Genomic DNA, 21,581 nt, shown 5'->3' with positions numbered 1-21,581 from the left:
TATACAGAGTATACTTCTATAATTTTCAAGTCTCAGCTCAGCATCTAAGTCTGTGAAAGTGTCACTCCTGGACTTTCAACCTAAAGGAATCACTCCTTCCGAGCTCCTGTAGCACTTATTTTCTATATTGTTTATTTGGCATATAATCATTAATTGCTTTGTGACGGTTCTATTGTGATCTTGAGTTACTCCTTGAATCTTGTGTTTTTTAATTTCCGCATGTCGACATCTTGTCTCTCCATGAGAATTATAAACAATCTGAATGGAGCAACTGTCTAATACTTCAGGTAGAAGCAATGCAGTGGAGGTTCTCTTTAAATAAGTAGTGACTTTTTTCCTTTGATGTTGGTGATTTCTGACTCCTGACCATGACTTTTGATGGCTGCCAAAGGGCATATTACTGATGGCCCCTATGCTGAGTGGCCCCAGGATACTCTGATTAGCTTTGGTTTATTTGTTTATTTTGGTAGGTGGTTTTGTTTTAGTTTTCAGTCTGTTTTTCTTTGGTGTCAATGCAATAGCCATGGTTTCCCTACCTTTTCTTAATTGAAGCCCAGGAGTGGGAAATGAGAATCTTAAAATGCTGCTTTGTTTGAGTCACGGTTTTCTGAATGAATGCTTAAGATCCCCTTCCATGATATCCTGGGTTTGTGACATCATCGTTGGGGCTGAGAGGGGAAAGAAAAAGGAACAAGCCTTTATTGGACATGGACTTCATGCCAGCCTGATTCACTTACCTCTAGTCTCATGGCCGTGTCTTGGAGAATGAAGATGGATGCAAGCGTGAGCTGTAGACAAATAGTGTGCTGTATTTTTAAATTCTGAATGATGGTTGCGTTAAACCAGGAATAGGAAGCCAAGTCTGGGGAAAGGAGAGTGAAAATGAATACGGTGTAAGGAACGTGGGGTTAACTCCTGCAGCAGTGCTTATATTCTGAGTTCTCAGGCCTGGCTCAAACAGCTGCTCCCAGTGGCTCCCCGTCACGGTATCACTTCCTTGGGCACCTTGAGAACCTTGGCACTCTTGATGGGAATCGTAGTCCCTTAGGAGATGTCTCCCCCCACATTCATATATTGAAGCCTTAACCCCCGGTACCTCAGAGTGTGACCTTATTTGGAAATAGGAGTGTTGTAGACATAATTAGTTAAAATAAGATCATGCTGGAGCAGGGTGAGCCCTTAATGCAATATAACCAGTACCGTTACAAAAAGAATGCCATGTGAAGACACAGACCCACACGTAGGGCAAATGCTGGGAGAGAGGCCTGGGGCAGATCTCTGCCCAGTGCCTGCAGAGGGAGCACAGCCCTGCTGACACCTTAACTTCTGGCCTCCACAACTATGAGACTAATTTCTATTGTTCTAAGCTGCCCAGATGAAAGTACTTTGTTACTGCAGCCCTTGGAAACTAATCCAGGAGGTCTTTCTGATCTGGTTTCAAGGCCCTGGACCTCGTGTCCTGTCCTTGGTCTTGAATCAGTCCCCTTGTGTTCTGACCCCATGCTCTGCATTGGTGTGCCATTACCTTCAGGATCCCCCATTCTCTCAGGCATGGGGGGGTCATGTCTTCTGTGGGGCTTCCAGCATTGTGGCTGCTTCCCCGTGGAAAAAGGAGGCCATCAAGAGTGAGGAAGGGGATGTCTGCCCACACTCAGGCGGCTGCACTGGGGCAAATCTGAAATGTCTGAGGGGCCCCGTCTCAAGCCTGGGACAGGCCCATTCAGTGTGGGCTGTTTTCTTCTTGGGCTTCCCTGGCTCCCCAAGAAGTGTACACATCTTCCAAGGCTGTGCACAGTTCAGGGCCTCTGAGCGCTAATGAGAGCTGTGGCTTCCAACTCTCTCTTGATATGTTTGCTGTCACTTTCTTTCCCAGTGATAGTTGGGAAGGGAAAAGTCACGCAGTCTGTCGATCTTGTCTTTCCCCATGAAACTGGGAAAGTTCTATTACATTCCTCGTGGAGACTGACAGCTGTGCCATCTCTTTGTCACTGCGGTGGCCCCTTTCTGTATCATGAAATGGGCCAGCAGGACTTGGCTGTAACCCTCAGCGGCTGTGGAAGAGGGCTTACGGGATGCTTGTGAGAGCAGGAGGAGAAGAGAGAGGCTCTCCCCGCAACAGAGGGACCAAAGGCGTCATGCTTCACCTAGGCCAGAGTTTCTCAGCCTCGGCACTAATGATGTTTTGGGACAGATAAGGCTTCATCGTGGAGGCGGTCCTGTATATCGTAGGATGTTCAGCAGCATCCTGGCCTCTACCCCCCAGGTGCCAGCAGTACCTCCCAGTCATGACAACCAGAACTGTTCTCAGACTTTGCCACATGCCCTCCGGCGGGGGTGGTGGGGGGCAAAGTCACCCCTGGTTGAGAACCACTGATCACATCCCTTCAAACAATTGTAGGGATCACTGTGAGGGCCTGCAGTGTTCTCTTAGGAGTGGGTGCAGACCCTTCGAATTAGGAAGGGGTGATTATGGGTACATGCTAGGCAGGTGTGGAGAGTTAGAGGAACTCTACAGGCATCAAGAGGTCAGACTTGCAGGGAGTTTTAAAGACATAGAGGGAAAAGTAGCTTCAGTGGATGCACAGTGTTGCAGATCTGAACATTGGAATTAATCGGGCTCTGATCATCACATTACCCAGGGGTTTCTGTGCTGCTCATGGGTAGGAAAACTTTCATCTCGGTTGGCCCAGCACTATTCTAGTTAAAGCCAGTGTTCCTGGCATAACCAGTAGTATTGCCCCCTGACTCTGGGAGATGCCCCAGTTTAGACAACAGATTATATGGTGGTCCCACCCATGGGCCAAACGCAGCCTACTGCTGTTTGTGGGCAATACCGATATGAATTTGGATGCCTTTGGGTAGAGCGTGTACTCTGATTCCCTCAGTCCTCACCACTCCCTATTATCTTGCCTGCATTTTCTGTATTTTAGCATTTCTAAGATGTACATTTTTTCCCCCACATTTTAGCACCCCTGAATCCATCTCAAAATTGATGGCTTCTTAAAATTGTCATTGGCCAGGAGGCAGCTGTGATATTATTGTTGTTGTCAGTACACACTTCAACTTGGTTATAGTTTGTTCTTATTATTTTCACTTTGGTTGACTTATATGTATTTTTGATGTCTCATGTGCTGTTTAAATATTCACTGTGATTTGACATTGAAAGACAATTATCGTGTATATGGAGAGGGCATAAACTTGTTATTATAAAGCAAATATTTGTCATTGGAGTAAGGACCTTGATTCATAGTTTCTTGCAAAGCAATGAGCAGGATTTAAAAAAGGAAGAGAGTTCCTGAGGCATTTTAAGGTAGGAAGCATTGGGTCATTTTTAACTTGCAGTGGTTCTTCTCTCTTACCAAGACATAGAATAATGGTGTGTCTATAATGGACAAGCCTTGGATTCTTTGAAATATAGGGTTTCAATACCTGATTGGTCCCTGAAGGTATTTGAGTTGGGGGACCCCCACTCTTTCTCACACTTTTGTATGCATAGAAATGATGTGGGGAATTGACTGTACATATCCAGACCCCACCCACAAAGAAGCTGATTTGTAGATCGGCGTGGACCTTGGCATCTGTATGTTTAATAAGTGTCTCTTGAGACGCTGATGCGCGTGGTCCACAAACTGCCTTTCTAGACACCCTGGTAAAGTCACCCCTCTGTCTTTATTCCACTGTGGAGGAATCTGAGGTCCAGAGAAGGGAAGGAAGGGCCCTGCTCACACACAGCATGCTGAGTGAGCTGGACTGGAGTCCAGTCTGCTGACTGCTGGTGCAGTGCTCTTCCCTTGATGCCTCACTAAACACTCTTTAACTGAGCCGGGGGAGGACTGCTGAGCTGGGTGGCCAGCTCAAGGGAGCTTTGCCTTTTGGGGTCTGACCCGGAGTGAAGCAGCTGGGGCTCACTTGCCTGGCCTCTGAGCGCTCCGTACTCTGTGTGTGTGTGTGTGTGTGTGTGTGTGTGTGTGTGTGTGTGTGTACATATATATCAGTACATATGTACATACATATTTACATAGTTGGTACCTGGGTGTGTATCTTTGTTTTCCCTGCATATGTTATAGAAAACATGTTATGTTAAAGAAGGTAAGAGTATTTTTGAGGAAAGGAAGTGGGGCACATAGGAGAATAGATAGAGGAGCAGGAAGCAGAAGAGAAAATTTCCAGGTGAGTGCAGCAGGGAGAGAAGACAGGACTGGGGCCGGGGTGATCACCCCTTACGTTTCCCCAGTGCTTTTTCTCGTCTGCCAAGAGCTCTCCCCAGTTTTCCTTTGCACGTCCGGGTTTGAAGTGGGGGACAGGGGGGTTGCCTGATGCTAGTACTGCCGAACCCCCTCCCCAGTGCAGTCCCTTTACTCTAAGGGGAGAGACATTTGGGAGACCAGTGAGGCTCCCCTACAGCCACCGGACAGGAACTCCTTCCAGGCCCCTATGCTGAGCTGGCCGCTCAGGGGGCCCTGGGGTGGTGCCTGGACACGGCCAGTCGAGAGTGTGTGTGTGTGTGTGTGTCCTCCAGGCTCCCCTGGGAGTTCCCCTCCAGCCCTTCCCCCGGGTGGGGGCACCCTCCCAGATGGTGCTGAAGGAGAGGGCTGCCCTTGTGTGCAGGCCTCCTCGTAAATAGCTGCCCTCCAAGGACACCCTTCCTGCTGTTGAGAAAACCTCCACCTGAGAAAACAGAATACAGCCCGTGGTGGGTGTGTGCACGAAACATACCTATTTAGAAATCCAGAGCCTGTGCAAAGATAGCCTCGATTTTCCCCTGGCTTCTTCTGAGTATCTTACGCCTTTCACCCTTCTTCCTAATTTTTCGTCTTTAGAAGTGGTATTTTCCAAGCTTCCTGTAAAGAAATAGCTGAATGAGCCTGTATTGTAAACATTTCCAGGGGCTCTCTTGGCCCTGTCTTCTGGAAAGGAGACGGGATCAGGATTTGGACCTGCACCCAGGGCAGGTACGTAGGTTTTCCCTTCCTCCTACTTAGCTGCCACTAGGAGAGATGCAAAGGGATAGAACCCATTGGGCCTGCAGTCCCGTTAAGCTTATTTGATCGTCAGGGAGACAAGAGTTAGACACCTAGGATGATAGGAGAAGAGACCAGGTCTGTGGCCCACTGGTGGAAGGAGAGTGCAGGGCAGAAGCCCTGTGGGAGTTGAGTCCAGGCACGGTCGGCCGGGTTTGGCTCAGCCTGAGAATCCTCCTCCCAGGAGGGGGTGTGTAAGCTCCACCTTGAACTGTGGGTGAGAGGTAACGACAGCAGAGAAGAGGTGGAGGCATTTCAAGTGACCATAAAATGACCAGACAGGTTACCCAGTCTCCCCGCAGGTCTTGGCAGGTCCTTAGAAGGTGATAGGAATAAAATCTGGAGGTCTGACTTGAAAGCCAGGTCAAGACAGATCAAAAAGTTAGCTTTGTCAAAGGCTTTGGGCCCATTCTTACCGATAGACAACCCCTGGTGATCCCAAGTCATGAATCCTCCCGGAGGCCTGTCCCGACCTGAGTTCCCTTGCTTTGAAGTAGGCTGTCCTCTGCAGCATGAGGAAATAATTTGCTGCCTGCTTCAGTGAACCATCAGGAGAGCCAGCAGACCTAATGACATGTGAGAATATTAACCTCCTACCATGAAGAGCTGTGAATCTTGAGCGGCAGTCTATAATTCAACCTGGACTCCTGAGCCAGACCTCTCCGGCTTTCTGTCTCACTCACTTTCTCACTTACACCCAGAGAGCGAAGGAGAGACCTGCTCATAAAACTTTATATTCTCCAATAGTGCAAGCCTTGCTGATCTGTTTAGTAATGAGTGACTTTCCTTTTGTAGTTGTGGAAAAAAGGATACCCTCAGAGGCAGGAAGGAGGGGGAGATTTTTTTTTTTTTCTTTCTTTCTTTTTTTTTTTTTAGGTTTTATTTTACTTTAGTTTTTTCTTCCAGTTTTACTGGTATAGTAGACATCCAGCACTGTATAAATTTAGGGTGTACAGCATAATGATTTGACTTACCTACATCATGAAGTGATTATCACAGTAAGTTGAGTGGACATCTATCATCTCATATAGATACAAAATTAAAGAAATAGAAAAAAACTGCTTTTCCTTGTGATAAGAACTCTTAGGATTTACTCTCAACGACTTTCATCTATAACATACACCAGCGTTAATTATCTTTATCATGTTGTACATGACATCTCTAGTACTTATTTATCTTATAACTGGAAGTTTGTACCTTTTCACCATCTTCACCAATTCTCTCTCCCCCACCCTCTGGTAACCACAAATCTGACTTCTTTTTCTATGAGTTTGCTTGCTTGCTTGTTTGTTTTTGAAGTATAATTGACCTCCAACACTATGTTGGTTCCTGGTATGCAACATAGTGATTCAATACTTCTGTACATTACAAAATGATGCCCATAATAAGTCTAGTTACCATCTGTCACCATACAAAGGGGAGAATTATTTTTCATGTTGCATTTTGCATAGGATTCTTCTAACATGGGGAAAATGCATGGTATCATGGAGGTGACTGTTAGAATGCTTGCATAACCAAGCTTCTTTGTAATTCTGTACTTCGTCTTAAAAATCAAAGAAAAATGGAGGTTAGGACACTAATCTTAGGACACTTGAGTATTAGAAGGGATCTTAGAGGTCTTTTAAGGTCACCTGGAGGCAGTAGGAGCACTTAAACCTCATTGTGTTGTGGTCAAGTGTTTTTGCCCTTGTTTCGTGAGATCTTGGGCCCCTTGAGGACACGATAATATCTTAACCAGGTTTGTACTCCCAGGCCTGTCAGAATGTTTGATCTTTCAAGGCCTCGAATAACGTTAGTCAAAAGATGGAGCAAATCATCTGCTCCAATCCCACATTTTGCATATGGAGAAAACCAAAGTCCACCAAGTAATGTACTCATGGGCATAGCTAGAGGGTACTTGGGCTGAAGTCTGCCATCCTGGTTATATGACTGCTGCTCTTGGCGGTAGAACACCATTGTGGGGTTTTCACAAGCATTGTGTTATTCTGATGGAGGTGATCTGGGAAACTCAGTGAAGCCAAGCACAAACCTAGGACCAGAAGACCAAAATCAGAAGATAAATATGGAAATAAGAAATTAGCTGGGGGTGGGACATGTTCAAGGATGTAGAGTCATGGCTGCCTGGCCGAGACACCTAGCACAGTAGGAGTCCTTGGACCAGGAGAGTATTCCTCACTTTGCTAGAAAAGCCAAGCCCACCAGGCTGCAACGCAGGTGAGAGCAGACCTGTTTCACTCACCCTAGGTAGGGGATGCTCAGTTAATATTTGCCGATGGAGGAATGAATGAATGATCCATTCTGTGCATATCAGGGTACCGTTCTATTCAGCCAGGCCATTTAATTTCCATATCTCAGTGTCTCTCCACAATACTGGACACAGACAGCCTTTTGATGACATAAAGATGTAATGAAATCAAATTTTTTCCCTCTGCTGACTCGATGAGCACAGTGAATGCAAAAGCCGATGGTTAACGTCCACTCTGGATATTTGTAATTCTCAGCCCTTCTGGTCTCTCCAAATTGCTCTCCTCTTTCTTCTGCCATTTTGTTGTTGTTCTTCTGTTGAAAATTAATTTTATTAAAACAAGTCAAATGAAAACCACTCCTGTCCAGGGCATCTCAAGGTCCATTCATTATGGCTTCTTATCTTGGCAGGTGATCGACATGGAAAGGCAGCTCAGCCATTATGCACATACAAAGCCCATCACTTCCCTACCAATGGCCAATCCATCAAACATTTATCTTTTGCCCTCTGAGCACTGTGTCACTTTGCCTGTCACTCCCTAGTCTAGGATGCCTTGAAAGATGAAAAAACGCAGGGGTGGAAGGGTGGTATTTTTTTCTTCCCCAACTTTTCCCTCCCCAGATAGTCCTTGTTAATCAGATTTCATACTTGAGACTTGAAACTCTCCCTGCACCCCTGCCCTTCAAACCCCTTTTCTGGCCGTAGGAAGGTTGGAGATGGCCTGCCACATTCATGCTGAACTTTTTAATGAATGGTGGCATAATGAAGGACATAATAAAACTTTGGTTTAGCTTGGGGGTTTTTCTCCTGCAACCTACTTTAGAGCAGAGAATGTTACAAAGGGAAGAGATGTCTGAAGTAATTGAATCCAGCCTCCCCAATTTACAAAAAACTATGGGGCAAGGATATGACTGAAGCATGGCAGGAAAGTAGTCACCAAGGCAGGACGGGGATCAGGGTCCCTGGTCATTCTTCAGACAGAGGTTCTGCCAAGCTGCTCTGTTGCCAGATGATTCTGGATAAGTGTTAGTATCTCTTGGAAAGCTTTGGCTACTTGCTTCCTTTTCTTTGGTCACTAATTACCTCTATAGAAAATACACACATTATTGTTTGCAAAACGGTCTTTCAAATATCAGCAATCCTTATATTTATCTAGGTTTGTTTACACATACTTTATCCCATGTCTTCCCCATTCCAATATATGCAAACTATACAGGTCAGGGATTTTCTTGCCCCTGTGATGGATTAGAAAATTAAACCTGAGGGGTGTTCTTTTTCCAAAGTCTTACAGCACATCTAGGAAAACAGAACTCCTGTCCCCTAATTTAGCGGTCTTACTTTGTGTGTCTTCTTACTATGTTTTGTGTTTGGCTTCACTGAGTTGACAAGATCAGAACACCACGTGCCTTGGAAAACCACCACCAGCACATTCTGCCCCCAAGGGCAGCGATCAGATAACCAGAGAGGCAGACAAGGAAGAAAGAACCTTTGTTTAGTCCCAGGAAAGTCCCTTGTTCATCGCCGTACATCTACAGGCATTGTCTCTCTCCTCTTTGTCCCTAGCACTGTCACTTCCGTTAGGTGTTGGTCCTCAGGGCCCAGAATGTGCCATTATATGAAATGGAGCCCAAACCTGACACAGTTGTTCTTTGAAAGGTTTTGCAAATCACAGAGCAAGGGCTGCTTTGGAAGAAGGAAAATGGCTCCAGTAGCAAGCGACTTTTGGAGGTTACCATATCTCCCAGGGCTTTCTTTCCTGAAGGAGATATAAAGCTATCCTGTAGTCTGGGACAGAAAACATGTTTTCACCTTTTTCAGCCAACTGGGACCTCACAGAATCAGCACTTGGCACGTTTTTGCTGGTTTTCCTGGCCCAATTCCATTCCAGAGGGCCCTGCCCATGGGGAGCTGGTCTTTGGGCAAGTATTTGATGAGGGCCCCTCTGGGTCTCTAGGGCCTGGAGGCCCAGCCATGTAAATGTCTCCTTTTCTGGTTGGTTTGCAATGAGTAGACACCATCTGTTGAATTAGAAATTCCCTTTGCGGAGGGTGGTGAAAGCCGCATGTGGAAGAGACACTGTTATCTTTCAAGCACACAGTTCATGAGGTTGAAGAGCTGTGTTCTTGGCCCAACATATGTTTGCCCAATGGCCATGGGAGCCTCCCCTACCGGGCGCTGGATTCCGTCCCATGGCGACGTGCACACATACCGCGGCTGCAGCACACCATGTCCGCGCCCTTACATCTCCCCAGTAAAGAAAACCTCCATTTATAGAACCCGCCAAACAAACTCACTCTTTAGACTCTTAAAAACAAACAAGAACCCGAGGCCACAGGCTCCATGCGTGCATGTGTGGTTTTGTAAAATCTCAAGCCGTGAATCAAAATAATTTTAGAGACGTAGTCAAAACCCAGAACCAAGCCCTGTCACCAGGGTGGGAGAAATGTAAGAAAGATGGGCTGAGAGGAGAGGAGAGCCAGATGGGCAGAGTGATGGGAACAAGACGTGGGGACATCTGACACGTTCATAGGGAGGGTACGGGTACCTCGTTCCTCACTTCTGTCCTTAGGGACTCACTTGCTGTAATAACTTCAGGACAAACGTAGGAGGATGGGCCTAAAAGGTGACCACTAAAGCCCTCATTACTTTTCTCTCAACGTCTAGAGCCCATCTTGCCCACGCTGCTTAATATATGCCGTCCTATATGATTTCTCCTCCTTTCAAGTTTAACTTCTTTCTCTCTTCCCATAGATGATAAACCCACTGGGAGCGGGTGCCATGAACTGTGCATCTTTCGTATCCCCAGATGGAGGTGCTCGTTGAGAACCTGACATACTGGAAGTGGATGTCACAGACAGGCTTTCTGGTTCTCAGTACGCTTTTTGGAATGTCCGTTACTGGAGTGCCAGAATCAAATTCTCTCTTCTTCTCATGTTCTTTCACGCCCCACCTTTGGCATAAAGTGCAAGTAGAGGCTCAAAAGATGAGAATTCAACTGGACTGAGACTTGTCTGCTCAAGCCCATCTCCTCTTTGAAGTTCTCCCTGAGCCAGCCCTCCCCACCCAAAGTAGTGCTTGTCGTCCCAGCCTAACCCACTACCCTGCGTTCTATGGCAAATGCTTTCTTGTCTGTATCTACTACTTAACAGTAGGAGACTATGCCTCAGCCATCTCTGTAGCCCCAGAGTTTAGCAGAGTGCTAGGCACCGAGTTGGCTCTCACTACACTTTTGTAAATGAATGAATAAGCTATAGAGGTACATGCCGAGGGGACCGTTAGCTGGTAAATGTCAACCCAGCCCTACCTAATGAATACTTAACCTCGTGAGAACCACGTTAAAAAAACTATAAGAACTCGTTCTTCAGGGGATTGTTCTAGGAGGGCTAGGACGGGGGTAGAGATCGAAAGGAAAAAGAATCTGAAGACCATCTAGGTTGATCATTACAGTTGAGGACCTCTAATGAATGAATTACAAAGAGATATACTGTGTTTTGGTAAAGAGTGTGGCAATGGTGAATTTCCACTTCTAGACCTCCACTAGAAATTATTTAGAGGTAGTTTATCACGGTTTAGTTGAGGGAACACTGCTCTGTATGTCCAAAAGTTCTAGACACGTCTTGGTTACTATGTATGGTTTCAGTCAAGCCACTTTACCTCTCTGAGCATTGGTCACCTTCTGTGAAGTGGAGAATGGAACACCCTAAAATCCCCCTAGGACTCAAAGTCTGCGCGTCTAGGAAGGAGACTGTGATGCATGAGACAATGCTGTGGCTCTGACATCTGGTTTATTGGCTGTAAGAGGCTGTAAGTGTGTTGACATGTGCCTTTTTAATTATGGGGATGTCCCCCTAGTTAGGGAAGCATGAAAGAGACCTTGCACAATCCCAGCTAGAAGATCAGAATAAGGCACAGAGTTGAGTGTGATGGGGAATGACAGAGCTAGAGCTCTCTGCTGCCCTCTTTCCACCAGGCTGGGTCAGAAGGGACCCTTCTGGCAGGGAAGAAGTGGCTCTTGGCAGTCCTTGTGAACTGTGGTTATAGCAGAAGGAGCTCCGGTCAGAGAAGCACAGAATCTGGATAGAATCTTAGTGGTCACTGAATCTCATCTTCTGTATGCGGAAATTCCCTGTGAACATCCTTTATGATTCCCAGTCTCTGATCAAATTCATATAATGACTCATAAGGTAGCTCAATCCTTTGGCAAACAGCTCTCTATTTTTAGAAGTTTGTAAAACATTGATTCAAGACCTCTCCTCCCAAATTACATCATTTTCTCAAATCAAAAAATTTGTTCTTGATTCTGCCTCCTGGCATGCCATAGACTCACTACTTTGAAACAACTAAGCCTCCTCTCTTCCTGGTTAGGTCATCTTGACGGTCTCAGTCACCGTGCCTCACACCCTTCCAAAGCAGCTGGTTGTTCTGGTCGTGCGGTGTTTCCGAATGCTGATGCTCCTTGGAGTCTGGCACCGAGAATTGAAACAAAGCTCCCAGCAGAGTTACTGAGGGGCCAGTAGGGTGGACCGGGATCAGATTAGCTTCTGTGGTGGCAGCCCCACTCTGGAGATTCATACTAACTAAGCCCTCTTTATCTAAGCCTCCTCCATCTTCTGTTTGGGAAATGGTTTTGTTTTATTTAAAAGTAATATTTACTGCAGTTTGTCCTGATTATAAAATACTCATGATAGAAAATCTAATAACGAGTGAAAACTGTAAAAGAGAAGGAAAAAAATCCTATAAACTCGTTACTTAAGGGTTAGTGGTGTATATCTGGGATCTGTCTATCTATCCATCCATCCATCCATCCATCTACAGCTAGATATGTGGATATATATGTATGCATCAATGTGTATCTGTGTGTACAGAATTGTCATAAAGTCCCAATGTACAAGATTGTATATTAACAGCAGTTTGTAAACTAGAAACAACTAACGAAGACTAGTGACTCTTGGGACTTCCCTGGTAGCGCAGTGGTTAAGAATCCGCCTCCAATGCAGGGGACACGGGTTCGATCCCTGGTCCAAGAAGATCCCACATGCCGTGGAGCAACTAAGCCCTTGCGCCACAACTACTGAAGCCTGTGCACCTAGAGTGCGTGCTCCTCGACAAGAGAAGCCACCACAATGAGAAGCCTGCGCGCCGCAACGAAGAGTAGCCCCCGCTCGCCACAACTAGAGAAAGCCTGCGTGCCGCAACAAAGACCCAACGCAGCCAAAAATAAATAAATAAAATAAATAAATTTATTTTAAAAAAAGACTAATGACTCTTAACCATCAACATGGAAGACATAGTACAGATGAAAATTTGTGTAGAGAATGGAGGGGAGCACATGGACGACTTTTAATTTCCATGCATGAGATCTTTGTGTATTTTCTGTATTATAACTTAATTTAGGTGCTTAAATAGATAATGTGACAGTTTTACTGGATCCATAGATATCTGCCTTTAATATCATTTTAAATTGCTGCATGGGGCCTTCCCTGGTGGTGCAATGGTTAAGAATCTGCCTGCCAATGCAGGGGACACGGGTTCGAGCCTTGGTCCAGGAAAATCCCACTTGCCGCGGAGCAACTAAGCCCATGTGCCACAACTACTGAGGCTGCGCTCTAGAGCCCACGAGCTACAACTGCCCGCATACCAAAACCACTGAAGCTTGTGCACCTAGAGCCCACGCCCCACAAGAAGAGAAGCCACCTCACTAAGAAGTCCATGCACCACAACGAAGAGTAGCCCCTGCTCGCTGCAACTAGAGAAAGCCCGTGCAGAACAACGAAGACCCAGCACAGCCAAAAATAAATAAATAAATAAATTAATTAATTAAGAAAAATAAGTTGCTGCATGGTATTTCATCATACAGATATTTTGAGCTTTATTTAATAATTCCTCTATCATTGGGCATTTAGGCTTGTTTACAATGTTGTTATAAATAATAACTGTAGTGAACATACTTAAACCATATAGACTTCTTTGATATTTGGTGAATAAATTCTTGGAATTACTGGATGAATAGGTGATAATTTTTAAGGCTTTAGTATAAATTGACATCCAGAAAGGTTATAACAGTTTCACTCTCCCATTAGTGTTACCTTGAACTTTTGACAAGACTATGTTAAGAGTTAAGAAAACAATGCATTTGCTAGTAAAGTGAAAATATCTTGTCTAATTTGAATATTTTGGATTCCCAGTGAAGCTGAAATTTCACCCCACATTTTCATTATTGACCATTTGCATTCCTTGTGTATTTTCTCTCCATGTCTTTTGATCATTTTTATCCTAGGGCTTTCAGCTTTTCCTTAATGATTTTCAAACACTCTTTTTATATTAAGGATGTTAAACCTTACGCTATTGGAGAGATTGTAAACGTTTTCCCCAATTTTCATTTGCCTTTTAATGTTTTAATTAAATGGGTACTTTGGGGTAGTTGAACTCTAAATCTATATTTAGGTCTTTACATTAGACGTTGAAAAATGTCATCTTGTTGGGCTGAAACAATGGGTTGGTTCTAGCAGGATCATTTTGGTTCCTACTGCATCCTTTTAAATATCTTTCTAGGTGCTGGCCTCCATAAATGTGATAAACCTGTCCTTAACCAAGTCATTGGCAAAACATCAGGACCAAAGTCCCCAGAACCTTTCCCCAGAGCAAGCTGAGCCATTAATTAGTATTCTTCAGGTATATTTTCAAACCGGTTATGACTACCTAAAGTGGTCATTTTCTAGTCCTTTTTTTGCTTTTCTGCCACAAGGATATCATTAGAATTAGTAGAATTCTTTTCAAAGACATTGTGAAATGGGGATACAGTATACATCTTTATTCCTAGTCAGCCGTCCGCATTAATAGCTGGCCTCACAGAACTTGTCCTTAATGCACAGAAACTGCCTGTTTGAGAAGCTATGCTATATTAAATTGATATATATATATATATATATATATATATATATATATATCCATCCTACCTTATTATACAAAGGATTTTAGCTAGCTTATTAGAATTAGTAAAACAAAAAACAATATATAGATAGTCTATAAAATATTTATAAGCCTTGACAGTGAAGTTAGAAAGCAGATATAGAGACCATGGGGTACTGCCTTTTTACAGTTGGGTCACAATTTAGTTCTGAGCTTCCTGGCAGCAAAAGTGAAAAGGGTTACATGATCACATACATGATTTATTTTGTCCTATAATATAGGACAAGAAAATAATGGCTCCTCAGAGCTACAGTCTGACTAGAATTCCATGTAGGTAAGTTTATGAACTTATCAATCTGAAGTTTATAGAATTTTACCTCCCTTTTCAAATAACTGGAAATGCAGGTGCTCATTTCTGGGCTCCTAGCTCCTTGCTCATTCTCCATAATTCTTGAGGAATCATATTTAACAGTTTTTTTTTTTTTTAACTGTTATTAAGTATGGTGCATGATGGCTTTGGACTTGATCCCACATAGAGTTAACAAACACCTAGCTAACTACCTTAGATTTTTGACTGGTCTTGGGTTCAGATCTCTTATACCGTTTTTGAATTTTATTCTCTGAAGATCAGGGATCATCCATCCTGACGGGGCTCAATAGGGCTTTGAAAGTGACTTTGACAAATTCCATGTGATATACTGTCACATGGTGTCACTATACACTGTCTTACATAGCCTAGAGCCTTTTCCACATTCTCCTAATTGTTAAAGATACATTCATCCTCTATTGATATACTTACCATATAGACAGTTGATTTATATCATTATTTGTACATATACCCCTGGTTATGTGACCTGAATGACAGAAAAATATGTAGAAAATACATAGTGCCCACTGTACATATAACACTATGTATAGTGACATACTATAGTATATACTATCTATAGTAATATACTATATATTATGTACTATCTATAGTTATATATATATCCATTTAAATAGTATATAAAAAATGTTTTATGGCAGAAAGAAAGGATTCCGCTCATTGGTTAGATGAGCAGCCTTTCTAAAAATGTCTGTGCCACTGGGCCATTTTCTGGGACGGGAGCAGTCATATCACAATTTTCCTATTCTCATAGTTCTTCCTTTATTCCCCATGTGTAGCTCTGTGCTGTCCGTCCTGTCCTTGTAGCTTTGGTCATGGCCTCTGTTGTAAGTCTGTGTGTAGACATTCAACAAGAACCTGCTGTGTGCCAGACACTGTACTTGGCATGGTGGGGAGGAGTAAAGTGTACAAGTTGCTATTTCTGCTCTCAAGTGCAATGTTTCAATTATTTAACAGTTGCACTGACCAGTCAGAAAGATCTTGGCTGAAGCAGGGTCCTTGAAGGCCCCGTGTGATGAGGGTGAAAGGGACATTAACCACTTAGTTGCTGAACTGTGGAAAGGTCTGGGAGCTCTGGGGAGTGGCCAGGGTAACAGGGTGGGACACCCAGGGTACTCAGAGCTGCAATTTTTTTACCAATTGGTAAGGAATTACTGAAATAGTTTAGTAACCAATACTGGTATACAGGGGCAGACTTGCCGAATGTCACTTCTGCCTATTCTCAGTCGCTTGGCCTTGGGGTAAAGAGAGGGGAGGCGCTCTGGCCCCTGAAAGAATGCAGATTGAGGGATTGCCCTCCTAGCCCTTGGCTGGTCACCCCGAGGCCTGCTCTTTGTCCTACCCTTGCCATGCCATTGGCAGCTTTTTACTCAGCAGCTCACAGGCTCCTGGCTAATCAGTAGTCAGTTGGCTGAAAGGCATTGAGCCCTTACTGTGCATTTGACAACTTTCTAGGTATTTCGGAGGTTGCACTGAGATCCCTTTTTGTTGGGAGCTGGGCAGACAGGAGTCATGCAGAAAGACCGTTACACAGCAGGCAGTGGCTGGCCTGAGCAGGTCTGCAGAACTAGCCAGTGTGGCAGACATCAGATATATGGGTTGGGTCCTCTAGGATTTCCACGGCCTCTCCATTTTCTCAGTTAAAAATATGTATATGGATATTTAGGTAGATATCACAGAGGGAGTAGATAAAGACCTTAGCAGAAATCTTCTTTTCTTAATCGGTTCTGGATTTGAGGCAACTCTGGTTCCACAAAGAGATACTTTTCTTTCTCAGGGTCTGTGGTTAACTGTCTCCCCGTTCCCTGCCCATCTCATGTCAGGCAAAATTATCATCCCCGCTACAGGCTGGGAGCTGAGGGCAGAGAGGTCTAGTTCTGACCGTAGCCTGTACCCCAGGAAAGAGATGGGCAGTTCTTGAACCGGGAGTTCTGGATGTGTCTTCTGATGGCTTTCCTGGCTGGTTTTTTGCTGGGGAAGGGGGAGCTACATTTGAATACCTCTTCTGCCCAAACCTCCCAGCCCTGCTCTGGTCCGGGCCCTTCTCCTTCCCTGTTCTGACAACTTTTGGGGAAAGGATGGAGACCACTGGGTGTGCGCCCACCCAGGAGCAGAAGGGATCGGGGTTCCAGGAGGCCCTGCTGCCCTGCCTGAGGTCCCTCCCTCTGTGAGGCTCACAGCACTGGCCTGACTTGCAGAGGGCAAGGGGCCTGTTTAGCGCCACTGTTTTTGTAAGCTAATGAAGGCAGAGAGGGAGCCACGGGCAATGATGCTGGGATATTAACTCTGACAGGAAGCTTGATCATAATTATCTTAACGAGGATAGGGTTAATTACAGTGGAAACTTAAAAGTTCTCTCTGTTTGAATCCGCTGGAGCTGAATGCATTGTGATGTTTTGTCATTTTGATGTGACTTTGGAAAAGGCACTGGGACTCTTCCGGCAGCCGCAGCGGCTCCTGGGGGAGCCCAGCCGGAGCCCTGCGAACGAGGTAACCAAGATGGTACCTGTGGGTGACATAATGGGCAGCTTTCCCGCTGGTGGAGCGGAGGCCGGCAGCCTGCAGGGCACTTTGGAGGTGCTGATTAGGTTTCCAGAGCAAACCACCTGCCACAGATCGGACCGCACACCGGGTCTCCCTGCCTGCCCTTGACATCTCCTTGCTGGGCCGGGAAGACCTCTCTCCAGCTGGCTGTGCCTTGCCCTCCCTGTTCAGCCCCTGGCCGTGGCACTCAGGCCTGCCTGGCCTTCCCAGCCCACCCCTCAGGCATTTGTAGCCACAGCCAAGCAAGCTGGTGGGTGACCCTGGAGTGACACTCACTTCCTCCACCAGGGCTCTTGGGTCTGGGGTGCTGTCCACGCACAAGGTTATAGGGGAGAAATTCCAGTCCTGCCACCTTTTTCTTGTAGCTACCATAGCTGTCCCTTGAACAGCATAGATCTGTGTGGACGCTTAAAGCCTTTTCTGCCTTGTCATTTAATTTAATAGCACACGTCTCTTTGCAGGCATCTTGTATTTAGGGGTATGAGCTCACAGATTGACCCACATAATTTCTTTCCCCGTCTTCCTTCCCGGAAAGCAGCAGCAACAACAACAGCAATAACACAAAAGTAAACTTTTTTTAAAAGTAAAAACTAAAAGCACCTTCCAAGCATCTGTTTATTGCCTTCCACATGCCAGCCAAGCTCCAGAAATCCTGTTCCCCTCCAGTTTTATCCTTCATTACGCTCTCTGCCTCCTGCCCCTCCAATCCCTCAGCTCTGAATTTAGCTGATTAAATCACCAAGTGCACACCCCAGCGATGACATGAAGACAGGGATTTATTAATTAGCAATCCCCTCACCCCCCGTAACCTGCCTTTTAACTGAGCAGCTAACAATATGACATGGCGAAAAGGATCTCGAACCAGACAGGTGACAGGGGATTTGAGGCTGAGCTTCCCAAGTGCTCTCTGAAGTCTCCCTCCTGTTTTGAGCTCTGCGCCAGAGCCCACCCTGGAGGGAAAGGCATCTCTGGGGGCACTCCTTCTAGTGTTCCCGGCTTTGTCCTCACCACGTGGTGTCATTTTGTCTTATGCCTCCCCTGAAGCACTCTTGGAAGGGAGCTTTCTTCTGCTTGCCAGTTGCCAACCCTTTGCTGATTCTCATGATAAAAGTATTATATGTGGATAACGTAACTCCGGGACAACGTGTATTTGGATGCCGCCTTTGACCAGAGCCCAGCTGATGTTTGTGCACAAAGGACCGATGAGCCATCCATTAGGTGCCCTGATGGGGAGGTGGCCACGACTCCCCTTGAGGTAAACGGGGGCTAGTCCTGAACACTTTGGGATCAGCACTCAGTAACCCCCAAGGGGAAGGGACTTCAAGAAAGCTTGAAGTTTCCGTGCTGAAGCCACACTTACTACACACCTTTGCACATCTCCTCCTCTGCCCGCCCCCTGCATCCTGAACAACCCCCACACACACACACCCCTGACCAAAGGTCAGGGCTTCCAGAAAAATCAATGAGGAAGGAGAAGAAAGAAACCAGTATTTGCTAATAGGTTGTTAGTCCTCTCCCACGTATTCCCTGTAAGATCCTGTGAGCTGGGGCAACATAGAAGAAGGGAACTCAAGGGGGTTGTTGAGATGCCCAAATTCAGGCTGCAAGTAAATGATGGCACAGAAGTAAAACCCCAGACCTTCCTGACTATACGTGTATAAATGTTGTTTTGCCTTCCTGAAACATGAGGAAGGAGAGAGAGGAGGAGGAGGAAATGGAACTTGGTGACCCTGTTGACCCTTGACCCCAAGTGTATGCGGTATTGCCCCCCTGCTGTGGCGCAAGTAGTGTCAGTTACGGGATTAGACGTGGTCTGGGTGCTGGGCCGTGGCTGGGACCACCTGGAGGTCTGGGGCAGGAGTGGGGCTGCTGGTGGAGCTCTGGGCCCAGTGGAGTCTGGGGGTTGAATTGCTTCTTCACCAGGCATCTTTCACCTCCTCTTGATCTTGGAGTCCTAATGACACAGGTCCCACAAGGGAGAGATGGATGTATTCAGAAAGGTCTGGTGCTCGAGTTCACACTCACGCCACACATACAGGCACTGAACAATCACATCACATGTACCGGCATTGCACACGCAAGCAGGAGGGTCTGTGATGGCAGGGCCATCAGTAAGTGCATAAATAGCGTAGACAGCATCTCCCCGATTCGTTACATTTTATAGAACAGGCAGGCAGCCCTGTGCGGGTCTACCCTCTGGTCAGCGTCGTAGCTCAGCTGTCAGCCTGTGCAGGCTCAGCACAGCTCTTGGGTCTGGCAGGTGAACGAGCTGGGAGCATGTGGCCGTGTGAGTCTCTCCACCGGGCAGCTTTCTGTAATTACCATCTGCGTGCACCGGGCAGGCACATGCGCACAGCTGCCCCTCGCTGCCTGCACCCCCAGCAGCCCTGTGCCCCTAACCTTAAGAGTTAACTTTCAGTTACGTCTATTAACAGGGCTGTTTTCCCCGCCCCACCCCGATACTTTTTTTTTCTCTGAGCCGGGTACTTAATTCTTTCCGATGCCTGTGTCTTTACTGCCCCGACATTTCCATTGCTGCATTCGGCACTTTTTTTCAAAAAAATGAAGTGAGAAATCCACTTTCCATAAATTAAAACAGTAAACATCAAGTCAGGAGGCTTGAGGCAGAAATTCCCTCAACCCCTTCCTTACCTCCCCTCCCCCCGCCAAACAAAAACAAAAACAAAAAGAAATCATGAAAGAAAAAGAAACAGCCACTCAGACTGGAGTGATTCCGTGCTTCCGCAGATATCTCGCCTTTTGAGGCAGCCACAGGGACACTGGGCAGAAGCAAATTAAGTGATTAGTAAAGAAAAAAAGCAGAGGGGAGAAAAAGTCAAAGGCGGTGAACGCAGAGAAAGGAAGCCTTCCTTGCCTTTTCCTAGGACTGCGTAGAGAACTGCTAAGAAATGATACTTGAAGTTATATTTATTATTGTAAGAGGGGTATGATATTTCTGGGCAGGAATGATGGATGACAACTTAAATTTGTGTCCAGGGAATGAAGGTGAACTGTGACAGAGTTATTTATCTTGGGAATGGAGGTTAGGGTCAGCTGAGGCTGGGTGCCTGAAGGCACAAGACATTGACAAATTTATCCTGCAGGCCGTATCTGAAGCCCTTTGTTTTGGATCCTGGCTACTCACTAAGTGACCCTCATCCTTCATGTTGGCAACGCGTGAAGGATGCGGTGAGTGCCAGCGGCCCCTTCTCCCCCGCCGCCCCCGCCCCGGCTCCCGCTACTAATTCTTGTCATTCACTTTGCTGACAGGCACCAAGCCCAAACTATTCCCAGTCCTGAAAGGGAAGGTTAAAATATTTATTTCGGCTCATAATGGCCTCCCTGATTTAGTGCAGGATCATTTTTCCTGTTGCCTTTGTCATTGCAGGTCACTGGAAGGACTGAGCGCGTTCGGGAGCCTGGAGGAACTCATCTTGGACAACAATCTGCTCGGGGATGACCTCGTGTTGCCAGGGTTACCCAGGCTCCACACCTTAACCCTCAACAAGAACCAAATATCCTTGTCTCTGCCGCCACCCACACTCCCGGCCCGGCCCCGCAGTGGTCCCCTCCCGCAGGCCACCCCCCCACCCCCGCCCCCCACAAATACCTGCGAAATGTCAAATGAGGTTTATGTGTCAGCTAAATTAAAGCAGGTGAAATACAGTCCGTGGGCAGACAAAGCGTTCTGTCTCTTGGCACTCGAGACACTTCGGAGTAATTTATTACAGGTCATTCGTAAGTGAAATGCACCATTATATCTTCCTGTTGCTCCATTTTAGTGTAGAGATCTAAGTTATGGCTGTAAAGAAATCTTTTTAATAGATAAAAATAGAGAAAGAAAATAATGTCACTGCTGCCGAGAAGGCAAAGCTGGGTTCTGTTTGCTTAGGCTTGTGTGGGAGGGCGACCTCTGGTGGGAAGCAGTGGGTAGTACCGCCAAGCAACCTTGGCCTTCAGGGAGGTTTCTGGAAGGCTTTGGCGCAGGCCTGGGGAATGCTTTTGGCCAAAGAGAAGGGGGAAGGGGCTCAGTTGGAGGATAAGTGGGAAGCCCAGGCCCAGCTCTGCCCTCTGTGGTGTTTATGGTACTAGGATGATGAAAAGGGCCGAGGAGAGCCATTCTAGTGTGTGGTTTCTCCTTAAATGGGTGAGGATCTAGCAGTCTGGGATGAGACTCAAAGGGACTAGTTGCTCTGGTTTCTGTAGTGAGGCTAAGAAGGGAATCAGAACCTTTATTCAGTGTAAGCCACACAGCTCCTCCATGCCTGCACAGTGCCAGCTCGCTTAGGCGGGGAGTTTTGTCAGTTTTGTTAACTCCTGTATCCTTCACACCTAGAATAATGTCTGGCGCAGAGTTGAGGTTCAGTAAATGATTATGGGATGAAGAAATCATTATCATCAGCTGTTCTTTATTGAGCACTCCTGTGCATCAGGCACTATGCTAGGTAACTTTAAGTGTATTATTTTTCATTCTTTC

At 46.0% G+C, this 21,581-nt stretch overlaps 1 protein-coding gene across 8 annotated transcripts in view; it reads left to right on the top strand.

Annotated features, from left to right (window-relative positions):
- Positions 1-21,581, top strand: part of LRMDA (leucine rich melanocyte differentiation associated) — a 1,782,822-nt gene that overhangs the window by 702,458 nt on the left and 1,058,783 nt on the right. For 7 of the 8 annotated variants that reach the window (XR_009497876.1, XR_009497874.1, XR_009497877.1 and 4 more), the window contains one exon: positions 20,493-20,619. Coding sequence is in view for 2 of the 8 variants with exons in the window: in XM_059899184.1 (XP_059755167.1) it covers positions 20,493-20,619 (127 nt within the window). In the remaining 6 variants the exon portion in view is untranslated. Of the gene's footprint in view, positions 1-20,258; positions 20,294-20,492; positions 20,620-21,581 lie in introns of those variants that run through there. The other variant, XR_009497878.1, reaches the window with a different exon arrangement.

Source organism: Balaenoptera ricei, chromosome 16, assembly GCF_028023285.1.
Source record: "Balaenoptera ricei isolate mBalRic1 chromosome 16, mBalRic1.hap2, whole genome shotgun sequence".
Lineage (NCBI taxonomy): Eukaryota > Metazoa > Chordata > Mammalia > Artiodactyla > Balaenopteridae > Balaenoptera > Balaenoptera ricei.
The sequence above is the reverse complement of the archived record's forward strand: the minus strand, read 5'-3'. Positions and strand labels throughout refer to the sequence as shown.